This window comes from Neoarius graeffei, chromosome 4, assembly GCF_027579695.1.
Source record: "Neoarius graeffei isolate fNeoGra1 chromosome 4, fNeoGra1.pri, whole genome shotgun sequence".
NCBI classification, from domain to species: domain Eukaryota; kingdom Metazoa; phylum Chordata; class Actinopteri; order Siluriformes; family Ariidae; genus Neoarius; species Neoarius graeffei.
In genome coordinates this window covers 111,700,300-111,713,280 of record NC_083572.1, presented here as the reverse complement: position 1 = coordinate 111,713,280, position 12,981 = coordinate 111,700,300, and the positions used below count along the sequence as shown (strand labels likewise).

The following is a 12,981-nucleotide window of genomic DNA, read 5'->3' as shown; positions in this document are numbered from 1 at the left end:
CTGTCTGTGCTGTACAGTACGTTTATCATCGTGGGAATTGATTATAGCTCTAAATAAATATTGAAGTTTTTTTAAAGAATCCGTATAACTTTTATTTATACGCCCGTATACTACGTTTATTGAATCTCATCCGTATAAAATACGGACATTCCGTATAGGTTGACATGTATGCATACCCTGGTGATTTTAGCCTGATAACATGCGCAGAAGTTGAGACAAATGGGTTTGAATGGCTACTAAAGGTACCATAACATCCTCACCTGTGATCTGTTTGCTTGTAATCAGTGTGTGCGCATAAAAGCTGAGTGAGTTTCTGGGATCCAGACAGACTCTCGCATCTTTCATCCAGCCACTGACGTTTCTGGATTCTGAGTCATGGGGAAAGCAAAAGAATCGTCAACGGATCTACGGGAAAAGGTAGTTGAACTGTATAAAACAGGAAAGGGATACAAAAAGATATCCACGGAATTGATAATGCCAGTCAGCAGTGTTCAAACTGTGATTAACAAATGGAAAATCAGAGGCTCTGTTAAAACCAAGCAAATGCCACAAAGTATCTCGTCTACAATACGCCAAACAGCACAGAGACAAGCCTCAAAACTAATGGAACAAGGTAATTTGGAGTGATGAGACCAAAATTGAACTTTTTGGCCACAACCATAAACATTACATTTGGAGAGGTGTCAACAAGGCCTATGATGAAAGTAGCACCATTCCTACTGTAAAGCACGGAGGTGGATCGCTGATGTTTTGGGGATGTGTGAGCTACAAAGGCACAGGAAACTTGGTCAAAGTTGAAGGAAAGATGAATGCAGCACGTTATCAGCAAATACTGGAGGCAAATTTGCACTCATCAGCCCGGAAGCTGCGCATGGGACGTACTTGGACGTTCCAACGTGACAACAATCCAAAACACAAGGCCAAGTCGACCTGTCATTGGCTACAGCAGAACAAAGTGAAGGTTCTGGAGTGGCCATCTCAGTCTCCTGACCTCAATATCATCGAGCCACTCTGGGAAGATCTCAAGCGCGCAGTTCATGCAAGACAGCCCAGGAACTTACAGGAACTGGAGGCTTTTTGCCAAGAAGAATGGGCAGCTTTACCATCTGAGAAAATAAAGAGCCTCATCCACAACGACCACAAAAGACTTCAGGCTGTCACTGATGTTAGAGGGGGCAATACACGGTATTAAGAACTGGGGTATGTAAACTTTTGATCAGGGTCAGTTGGATGTTTTTTGTCGTCATTATGATTTAAAAATAGAAAACACAGTTGTTTATCAATAAATGGCTTCACCCAACCACTAACCATGAGTGGGGAAAAAGTTTGTGTGTTGTCATTCATATTCTCTGAAAAAAGGCCAAGAAAGCAAAAATTCTGCCAGGGTATGTAAACTTATGAGCACAACTGTAACTAATATAAAAACATTTCAATATGACAGGATTCATATCTAAATAGAAAACTTTTTTTTTTTGTATTCTTTCGTTCGGTGCCATTTCTTTCTCTCATCCTTTTTTACACTGCTGTTTTTTTATTTACTATCTTTTTTTATTTTATTCTTTTGTTTTTTTCTCTCTAATTTTATTTAATAGCATTAATGTAAAAACATTTCAATACGACACGATTCATATCTAAATATTTAAATAAATCAGTAAATGATGGTTTTATATTTATTGTAAATTATTTTTAAATTTGAATAATTTAAGAAAATACCTTTCGTGTGTAATATTTAAATATTAAATCATGAAATAAAATGTAATTATTTCCAAATTAATTTGTTTAACATCCAGTTTTGGTGCATTTCTGGAAACGTATTAAAAACACGTTCGGTGTGATGTCGCTGCTTGAGAAAATAATTTGGTATTGTTTTATAGAAAGTAATTAATTTAGGCAGAAACGTCGGTGCGCTTGTGTCCGGTGACGAGACACAAGAAAAGGCAGTAACGAGAATAAGACTGTTACCGTGGTGATAAAGTGACACTAAAACCGCGCTGTCGTCAGAAGCGCGGTGAAGCAGTTCACCTCGGCGAGCACGGAGACCCGTGAGCTTTGCTGCGCTGTGTTTGGTGCGAGAACGTTTCATGAGCGTTGTACTTGATGATGTAATGTTTCGTTGTTGTGTGTCAGTTGCCCGTGGTTCCGTTCAGCGTTCAGAACCTGCCGTTCACGGAGCCCATGCTCACCGTGTGGGCTCAACTCGTCAACCTGGCAGGGAGCAAACTGGAGAAACAGCGCATGAAGAAATCTCTGAGCAGAGGACTCGCAGGTACAGAACACGCGCACGCATCCGTGCTTTCTTCGTTATGTACTTTTCTCTTTGGTCTCACTCTTTCTCTGTCTTATGTACAAGTTTTAAAGATGTTCTCCTCAACAGTGTTGTTGATTATTTTCCTGTAGAAGCACAGCAGTGTTGTGTACAGTATTTGTGATCTTTGTAAGGAGGTTTGATCATCTGTGATGGTGATGATGATGATGTGCTCCTGCAGTAGATCAGGTGGACGTCCACTTGTTGCGCTGTCAGCAGCTGAGGCTGTACATCCTGAAGGCAGCTCGCGCTCTGCTCCTCCACCAGGACAAACTCCGACAGATCCTGTCTCAGCCTGCCATCATGGACTCCAGCCCCACCCCCACTGGTACCACACCCACTTCCACTCCTTTACTGACCTCGCTTATTTCTCTCTCTCTCTCTCTCTGACACGAGACGGAGTTTCATCTAGTGCAGTGGGTAGCGCTGGCGTCACGGTCTTTTAAAAATGGCGACTCTTGTGCGGTTTAGCGTATAAAGTATTATATTTACAATTACCAAGATATTTCGTTGTTTTCTAGTACATAAATTTGATAGAATACTTAAGAATGTTACTTTGTCACATCAGCAACCGTATATATTATATTTTGTACCCCTTTAACGTTCATGATAAGCTCCGCCTCTCCACGCTACACTGTCCAGAATTCACAGCAGATCCATGTGGAGGTAGTTAAGCCAGTATCTCACTTGCTAAGCGATAAATTGCGAACGTCATTCTCTCTGACATGAGACGGAGTTTCATCGTCTCGAATATCACGATACAAAACCCCGCTGAGACAAATTTGCTGCTCGTGTTATTCATGCTTAAAGGGGAACAGAGGGCAATATATAGAGTAAATATAACAAAACGCACATTGATGAACCTTATTCAAGACTTACAAAAGTTTTTTGTTCTAAGGTTGGAAAGTTTATAATGTTTTGAAAGTAGCTCAAGCAAACTATTTATTTCCGCAGTTTGAACAGCCCGCCATGATATTAATTTTATCCAATCAGAATGCACGTTCATTTTCTCTGCGTAACACTCATGACGTATGTATGTGCCCAGTTGTGTTGGCTCATTGAGGTTGGGAATAGCACGTGTGAAATACCTGTTTCTGCCTCTTGCGACGATTTCGCAAGCCCACGGGTGGCGCCTATCTCACTGCAGCAAATAAATTCTGCTGGACTCGTGAGCAACTCCACGTTACATTTTCCGCACGAGCACCACGCCGTGTCACCTGCACGCAGACGCTCTGCCCCACGCTCGCCACACCCATGGTCAGCATCAGTCTCGTCCTCGCCATCATCCGAGCTTTCTTCTCTTATTTCGTCATCACCGGAGTCGAGAGTACCTCTCCTAGGTTCAAACTGGTACCCTTCTAAGCCATAGCCTGCTTGCAGTGTGTCTTGCGGGATCTCTTCGTATGATTCGACAGAGCTGTCGCTTTCACTTGATGCGCCCGACGCCATGATTACACGCTTCTCTCCTCTATTTCGGAGAGTTCCGCTAGTGCAGTGGGTAGCGCTGGCGTCACGGTCTTTTAAAAATGGCGACTCTTGTGCGGTTTAGCGTATAAAGTATTATATTTAAAATTACCAAAATATTTCGTTGTTTTCTAGTACATAAATTTGATAGAATACTTAAGAATACGTTACTTTGTCACATCAGCAACCGTATATATTATATTTCGTACCCCTTTAACGTTCATGATAAGCTCCGCGTCTCCACGCTACACTGTCCAGAATTCACAGCAGATCCATGTGGAGGTAGTTCAGCCAGTATCTCACTTGCTAAGCGACAAATTGCAAACGTCATTCGCGAGAGAGTTTCAAAAGTGTCTTGAAACATTGGCGGGGCTTCTCCGTTTCCTCGCAGTGTGTCGCTCCTTCGTCGCTGAAATTTTGAACATGTTCAAAAAATTTGTGCGACACAATTTCTCTCAAAATAACCGCAAATGTGTCGCAAAGCTGTCGCGAACCCTGGGCTGCGACAGCCTGCGACTAGTTGGAGAAACAACAATTGCGATAAAATATGCGAATTAGTGACAATTTTCACATTTTATCGCAATTGTTGTGTCGCAGGTTGTCGCAGCCCAGTGAGATACTCCCCTTACTGTAAACCGCCGTGTGTGTGTGTGTGTGTGTGTTATACATACGCTCCAGTTTCTATGACGCCGCGTCCTGAAACTCGAGTTTAAATCCGCGCCCGTGTGCTGCGCTTGATGCGAGTTGCCGTCGCGTCTAAACCGCTTCAGAAGCACATCGGGACGTAACCAGAAACTAATTTCATTGGGATGAGGAAATAAAATAATGGAGTGATTTCCTGATGTGTACGGTTAAACAGGAAGGTGTGACGCGCTCGTGTGCCAGGACCAGCGCTGACGTGAGGACTCTCCTTTCTTATTTAATCACTTACAACCGTGAGAGAGATTAAAACGGGAAATAAACGACTCCTGAGGTTATAAACCCTGATCTCTTGCAGGTCAGTGGATTGAGATCTCAGCAGTTTGGTTTGTCGTCATTACAAATAAATGTAATATACGGAAGCCGAGAGAGGCCCTTCATATAATCTTTTTTTTTTATTCACCTTGTTATCCCGAGATAACGACATAATTAATTCAGGATGTCGAGAAAACAAAACTAATTCGAGATCTCGAGAAAACAAGACAATTATTTCATGATCTTGAGAAAACAGCTGAGATTTCTAGCAGAGCTGCGCCCCCTGTGGGTCAGACAACGAAGACTTAGAAATTGGCGGACATGTAACAGAGCAGAAATGGCTTTCGACGATGCCTTGAGAGAGAGGGGGGCCAGTCTTTCTTTTTTTTCTCCTCCGTGCTCTCCTCTTTTTTTTTTTTTTTCCTGCTTTGTGCTCTTTGTTCGTCTCGTCTGCCTATACTTTTTTTTTTTTGAGAGACTCTCTCCGCATTGAATTTCTAAACTAAAAAAGCATGGACTTGATAAACTGGTCTCCTCACGAAATTGACACAGTTTCTGGGTTCGGGGGAACCCGTCTGTCCTGCCGGAACGTCTGTGGAGGACATTGAAGATATCTACCTATTCTGAACCATGATTACAGGACTTTTGCTGATTGGATTAGGCATTGCCCTGGTATATCGAGGAAATCAGACAACGGTGACAGCTGTTCAAAGCCCCACAAAGCTGCCTGATGATTGGAGTGGTGGGCAAAGCTGTCAGCACTTGGACTGTGGACATTCAGAACTTTAACCACAAAATGGTTGTTATCTCGGAGCAGCTTTCAGCTTTGCAAGGAATACGTATTTCGGAGACCAAATGGAATTGAATTGAACAGAATGGACGTAATGGACAGATATGGACGAGTGGTGTGGATGTGTAAAGACTGTGTCTGTTTGAAAGACTAAACAATCTCTATCTTATCAACATTCGGCTCCCTGAACAGCACCGGCCTCGATCAAGGCCGTTGCTGGGGTAACATTTCCCCCAGAAGGTCACTGCTGGGAGACACTCTCGCATTCCTTTCCCAATTTTTCGCGGTCACCGTTTTTCACCCCCAGTGTGACGAGCGGGTGCGTGACCAGCGCCGTTTGCATGGCTGCAGGAGCGGACGGCTGCTTGCTTGCGCTGGGTTACCTCTACCTCCTCCCCTTCCCCCTCACCCCTGATTGCCCCCTCCTTTCCCCCCCTCAAGTCCCATGTTTCAAAGTGTACTTGTGTTATTGTGTGCTTTTGCGGAGGTTTTTAAATGTTCCCACACTGTACTCCTGATAGGAGCATAGTGGGGGTGTGTTCTTTTTTTCCTCATCTTTCCTTTTTTCTTTTCTTTTTCTTTTATCCCCGTCTTCCTGTCCTGTTCCCCCTCTGTAAGGATAGGTTGATGGTCAATTTCACTGGTAACAGTGACAATAAAGGGTTCATTCATTCAGTCTTCTGCGGAGGTGCCGCGGACTAATTTTGAAATTATCCCTTATTAAAAGACTTAATGCAATCTCTCGCTGTGTCAACCCCTGATCAAAATATTGCCTTATTAGGTGATCGATTATTCCAGACATTCTAATGACCAAAGTTGTGTCTATACAGAATGAGAAATAGCCCCAAAGTCAGCATATCACAAGTCTCTTGGCGCACCTGAATGAACCATTTCTCAGCTGTTTACTCGATCATCAAATAATTTTGTTTTCGCGAGATCTCAAATTAGTTGTGGTGTTTTCTCGAGATCCTGAATTAATTATGTCGTTATCTCGGGATAACAAGGTGAATAAAAAAAGATTATATGAAGGGCCTCTCTCGGCTTCCGTAGTAATATACTGTATATAGTGTAATATTTTTTTTTTGTTTATGATCTCGTCCCATGAAGCCTGTATCAGGATGCGTCTCGTATCGTGGCTTTAGCGTGTCTCGTGCCTGCTATCTCGCACCTTCAGAATCGATGAATCGCAGCTTTGTGTTCGTGAGTCTTCAGGTCTTTACACGCAGCGTCATTTGTCCGAATTATTATTATTATTATTTTTTTTTTTTCCTCTGACAGTGTGTGTATGTGTGTGTGTGTATATATATATATATATATATAATATAATTTTTTTTTTTTTTTTTTTTTTTGAATAACTCATGTGGTGATTATATGAGCACTTAATAGTAGTGTTGCATTTAATATTAATGTTGAGTTAAATTCAATGTTTTTGCATCATTTTATTCACATCGTGCGGTTTGTGTCGAGTCCGTTAGTGTTGGAGTAATACAGCAGGGCAGGAACATCACACGCGTTATTTGCTCACCGGCTGCGGGGTGATGAACTAATCACCATCACACGGAGTCCGTCTGTCCATCCCCAGCTCACAATCGTCACTCCTCCTCCCGGAGTTTTCAGTGGATTTTGATTCAGGTCGTTTTGTTTTGAAGATCTAATACTGTAGTTCTCATGAAGCACAGCTTGGCTAATTATAAATAAACGAGTCTGGTTTCTCATGGTACAGCTGTGTGAGCTACTGCGGCGTCGGCGCGCTGGTATTAATCATCTGCAGCTCTTCTCGTTTTAATTTTATCGCTCATCACTTGGGCAAAATCTTTCGCTCACTGTTTTTTCTTTTCAGTGCGACTGTATTGCCGTATGGACTCGAGACTGTGTCGTACAGTACAGCGAACGTCTGAGTCCTCCAGCAGCGTGACCCTAACATCAATAACGACATTTAAAAACGAGATGCAGGAATTAAATTAAAGTATAAAAAGATGCTGTAAAGTGTCATTACTTTTGCTTTTTTTTTCTTTCGGTGCTTCTTTAGCCGTCTTTTCTTTTACATTTTTCCTTCACTCTTCTTTATCCTCTTTCATTGTGTCACTGTTTTTCAATTTGTTTCTTTTTTGCTTGCGTTTTCTTTCTCCTCACTCGCACACTTGCTGTTTTTCTGTTTTGTTTGCTTTCATCCTTTCTTTCACTCTTATTTACACCATGACCTTTTTTTCCCCACTCTCCCTTCCGTTCTGGTGCTGTTTCTTTCTCTCATCCTTGTTATCCCCCCAGCGTATAGCACAGGGGGGGTTATGGCTCTCGCTCTGTCCGTCTGTAGACATTTTAGTTTCCGGAGCATAACTCAAAAACTATTGGACGGACATTCATTCATTCATTTATTCCCGCAAAACCTGACCGCTATGGTCAGTAACTAGAGGAGTTGTGCATTTTTTTTCCCTTTTTCCTCCCCCCCTGTATTTCCATGGCAACCAATTCAACCCAAGTGTTTCATGTGGGGGGGGGGGATGATAGGCTCCAGCTCGCCTGCGACCCTGTAGAACAGGATAAAGCAGCTACAGATAATGAGATGACTCTTGTTTATGTTGTTATTCCTTTCTTGTTTCTCTCTCTCTCTCTCTCTCCCATCACTCTTTTTATTGTCTCAACTTTCTGTCCGTCTCTGTCTTGTTTTAGGGTTTTTTTTTTCTTTCTCCCGTCCCCTATTTTATTCTCTCATGTTTCATTCGTTTGTGCTCGCAGTGCTGGGACAAACTGTTACACTCTCACTCAGGATTATTATTATTCATTAATTAATTTTAATTATCCTAGCCTTTTTAGGACGCTATTTCTCCCTCAGTTTTCAACCGGTCAAGTTTCACATAATTCAGCCCAGAGGGATTCTTCATGTTGCTATGACTTTTGGTGCTGATCTGGATCACTGATCCGGAATGATCAAAGAAAAACAGTTCCATCACTTATAACTGTCAATTTTCGTGATTTGAGGAAATGATTATTTGATCCCTTGCTGATTTTGTAAGTTTGTCCACTGACAAAGAAATGAACATTCTATAATTTTAATGGTAGGTTTATTTTAACTGAGAGAGACAAAACATCAAAGAAAATCCAGAAAATAACTTCATATAAAAGATATAAACTGATTTGCATTTCTTTGACTGATAAGTATTTGAACCCTCTAGCAAACAAGACTTAGTATTTGGTGGCAAAACCCTCGTTGGCAAGCACAGCGGTCAGACGTTTCTTGTAGTTGATGACCAGGTTTGCGCACATGTCAGGAGGAGTTTTGGTCCACTCCTCTTTGTAGATCATTAAGGTTTTGAGGCTGTCGCTTCGCAACTCGGAGCTTCAGCTCCCTCCATAGGTTTTCTATGGGATTAAGGTCCGGAGCCTGGCGAGGCCACTCCATGACCGTAATGTGCTTCTTCTTGAGCCACTCCTTTGTTGCCTTGGCTGTATGTTTTGGGTCATTGTCGTGCTGGAAGACCCATCCACGACCCATTTTCAGTGTCCTGGCAGAGGGAAGGAGGTTGTCGCTTAGGATTTTACGGTACATGGCCGCGTCCATTCTTCTGTTGATGCGGTGAAGTAGTCCTGTGCCCTTAGTGGAGAAACGCCCCCAAAGCATAATGTTTCCACCTCCATGCTTGACAGTGTGGATGGTGTTCTTCGGGTCATAGTCAGCATTTTTCTTCCTCCAAACACGGCGAGTTGAGTTAATGCCAAAGAGCTCGAGTTTGGTCTCATCTGACCACAGCACCTTCTCCCAATCACTCTCAGAATCATTCAGGTGTTCGTTGGCAAACTTCAGACGGGCCCGCACATGTGCCTTCTTGAGCAGGGGGACCTTGCGGGCACTGCAGGATTTTAATCCATTACGGCGTAATGTGTTACCAATGGCTTTCTTGGTGACTGCGGTCCCAGCTGCCTTAAGATCATTCACAAGCTCCTCCCGTGTAGTTCTAGGCTGATCTCTCACCTTTCTCGTGATCCTTGATACCCCCACGAGGTGAGATCTTGCGTGGGGCCCCAGACCGAGGCCGATTGATGGTCATTTTGTATTTATTCCATTTTTGAACTATTGCACCAACAGTTGTCTCCTTCTCCCCCAGCTTCTCGCTTATGGTTTTGTAGCCCAGTCCAGCCTTGTGCAGCTCTACAAATCTTGTCCCTGACATCCTTAGACAGCTCTTTGGTCTTGCCCATGTTGGAGTCTGATTGATTGATTCTGTGGACAGGTGTCTTTTATACAGGTGTCAGTTTAAGACCGCTGTCTTTAATGCAGGTAACGAGTTGATTAGGCGTGTCTAACTGGTCTGTGGGAGCCAGAACTCTTAATGGTTGGTTGGTAGGGGATCAAATACTTATTTCACTCAACGAAATGCAAATCAATTTATATATCTTATAAAATGTGATTTTCTGGATTTTCTTTGATATTCTATCTCTCTCTCACTGTTAAAATAAACCTACCCTTAAAATTATAGACTGTTCATATCTTCGCCAGTGGGCAAACTTACAAAATCAGCAAGGGATCAAATAATCATTTCCTCCACAGTTTGTTTGTTTATTCATGCATTCAAATTTTATTTTTTAATTTTGTTCAGGACGGCAGGGTGTAACTTTTTCTTACTGATTTGTCGTTCTCTATCTCTTACCGGTCCGGATCTCTAGGGTACGGTGACCAGACGTCCCGGTTTGTAACAGCTAGCGTAAATTACTGACTTTAGTCCCAGTCTCTGTCTAGTTTTATGTATTCCCCCCCCCCCCCATTTTATTCCCTTTTTTTCTCTCGTTGTTGTTGTTTACCTTCATGTTCCTGATGCTGGTAAGCGTTCTTCATCAGTTCAGTTTTATTTGTATCGTTTCTTTATCACGGTTTTGTATCTTTTGGGTTTTGAGAAAGGTGTGATGTGAAGATTAGGAGTTAATGCACTGAATGCTGATTTGTGTGTAGAGGAGCAGGGCGTGTCCTCTCCGGATGTGGGTGATCTATCTCCTGAAGGTCCTCTGCCTCCCCTCATCCTGCTCCAGCAGCTCCTCTCCGCTGCCACTCAGCCTTCGCCCGTTAAAGCCATCTTCGACCGTCAGGAGATGGAGGTCAGAGCCGTATCCAGCGTCAGTGTTTCCTGTACCGCATGTAATGTATGCGCTGTATATACACCGTGTGTGTGTGTGTGTGTGTGTGTGCAGGCGGCCGCTCTGGCTGTGTGTCAGTTCCTGGCTGTGGAGTCCACCCACCCGTCGTCTCCGCTGTTCGAGGACAGCAGCTCGAGCGAGGCCACCACGCCGCTCACCGTGCAGCACGTCCGTCCTCCCAAACAGAAGAAGCACAAGAGCTCGCCCGTTCCTCCAGCGCCCATCGTCCTGCAGCTCATGGAGATGGGCTTCCAGAGGAAAAACATCGAGTTCGCACTCAAATCACTGTCCGGATCCACAGGCAGCACCTCCGGCGTCCCAGGTACCATCACCGCCTCAGAACCATCTACTTCACTACGGTTACTACACACGGGAGCCGCGGGGTCTTAAAGTCTTAAATTTAATATTCCAAAATTAAGGCCTTAAAAAGTGTTAAATTGCTTTGCCCAAGTCTTAATTTTTTTAAACAAAGGTCTTAAATTTACTCATACTATTCTACGATGTGAAAACGTGGGTTTTGCATAACATCAGTGAATTTCTTGGAGTATGCGCAAAGAAAGAAACAATATTGATACATTTTCGCGCCGGCGCAATCATCGGAGTCCGTGGTGGAGAGCAGGGTTCCCGCGGGGTCTTAAAAAGCCTTAAAAGCATCGAATTTTAAGAATTTGGAAATAATACCTTAAAAAGCCTTGAATTTTAATGTGTAGGTCTTAAAATCTGTGCATAGTATGTAACTTCTCCGTATAGAATTTCTCATTATTTTTTAATATCTTAACCGCCATTATTTTGGTAAATAATGTACCGGCGGCCTAAATAAGTGGCGGAACTGGAGCTGTGGGCGGAACCATGCTATCGCACGCACACCCCTGAACTTGTTTGGCATGCGGTAAAAGGAAAGTCTGGAGAATTAAGTCTAAAAGTATAAACGAAAAGTCTATAGCCTACATATAGGCCTATCTATGGAAAAATGGGCAAATGCAAATTTAACGAGGCATGGAGGCATCATATTTCATTTTGTGAGTGGGTAAAACCTGTCGATGGCAATGTATTCGAGGCGTTTTGCTGTGTGTGTAAAAGGGCGTTTAAACTCGGCACAATAGGCGTGAAGGCGCTAGAATCGCACGCGAAATCATCAAAACGCATAGCATGTATGAAAGAGAAACAGCGAACGCCTTCCATCGCCAGTGTTTTTCGGCCAGCCGAAGCAGCAGTCAACGTTAGCCAACTACCTGATTTGATAGCCAGGTCCAACCTCCTGCGGAGAGGCACAAAGAGAAGTTGGCAGAACTGGCCATCCTTGAAGAGTCGATTGCTGCCAAGAGTGCAGCACTGAGGAGTTGACTGACTGTCTGTCTGTGTATAGTGATCTTGTTTGAGAGAGTGAAGTAATGCTTATGAAATGTGTCATTAATAAAACGTGGTCTGCTGAACGTTACGTGAGTTTGTATTGTGGCGGTGTACGGTGAGTACTCAGTACTGTGATGCAATAAGGTTACACTATTCATCGTCCTTTGCACATTTGTTTGAGAAACAAGTAAACACAACTTTGAGATGTTTCTTTGCCGGTGAAATCAGCTGCAAAATTAGGTCTTGAATTTGTGTATAAATGGTCTTAAAAAGTCTTGAATTTAACTTGAAGAAACCTGTAGGAACCCTGGGAGAGGAGACTCCGTGAATCGCAGCATGGGGAAGTGTCGTTTTAATCAGCAGTGGCTTTCAGATGAAAGATATCGTGATTGGGTGAGGGAGGTTCCTGGAAGCGACGTTGAAGCAAGATGCTGTGTTTGTCGAAAGGCCTTTAAGTTGTCCACTATAGGTCATTTTGCTTTAGAGTCTCGCATGAAGAGCTCAAAGCACATTGCATCTGCCCTCCACGGTTCAGTCTCCGAATGCACCTGGAGTTGGCATGAGCACCGCTGTCGAACGTCAGCAGCATCAGCCAAGCCAGACACCATCGGCAAGGCTAGCAACAACACAAGGGCCGAGCAGTGGCGTGATGGGTGTCGGTGGAACCCCGACACTTCGGGCAGAGGTGCTCTGGATTTTAAAAACAATTACGGGACACCACTCGTACAGCTCGAACGAGGGCATAAGCGAACTCTTTAAGGCTGTGTTCCCAGACTCGGAAGTCGCTACAACATTCTCCTGTGGAAAAAAACAAAACGTCTTACACAACAAAATTCGGTCTTGCTCGTCTTGAATGTGAAGATTCGACAAGCAATGCACATAATGACTTTTTATAATAAAAGTATTTTTACTTGAAACATTTGTCATTATTGTGAATTTGGTCTGGTGTTCTACGACTGCATAATGGGTGCGATGTAGGTCTTAATTCTCA

At 43.3% G+C, this 12,981-nt stretch overlaps 1 protein-coding gene across 5 annotated transcripts in view; it reads left to right on the top strand.

Moving 5' to 3' along the window:
* herc2 (HECT and RLD domain containing E3 ubiquitin protein ligase 2) overlaps positions 1 to 12,981 on the top strand; it is a 162,759-nt gene that overhangs the window by 78,582 nt on the left and 71,196 nt on the right. For all 5 annotated transcript variants that reach the window (XM_060920184.1, XM_060920187.1, XM_060920183.1 and 2 more), the window contains exons 44-47: positions 2,128 to 2,266; positions 2,487 to 2,633; positions 10,459 to 10,601; positions 10,695 to 10,962. In XM_060920184.1, coding sequence (XP_060776167.1) covers positions 2,128 to 2,266; positions 2,487 to 2,633; positions 10,459 to 10,601; positions 10,695 to 10,962 — 697 coding nt within the window. The remainder of the gene's footprint in view (positions 1 to 2,127; positions 2,267 to 2,486; positions 2,634 to 10,458; positions 10,602 to 10,694; positions 10,963 to 12,981) is intronic.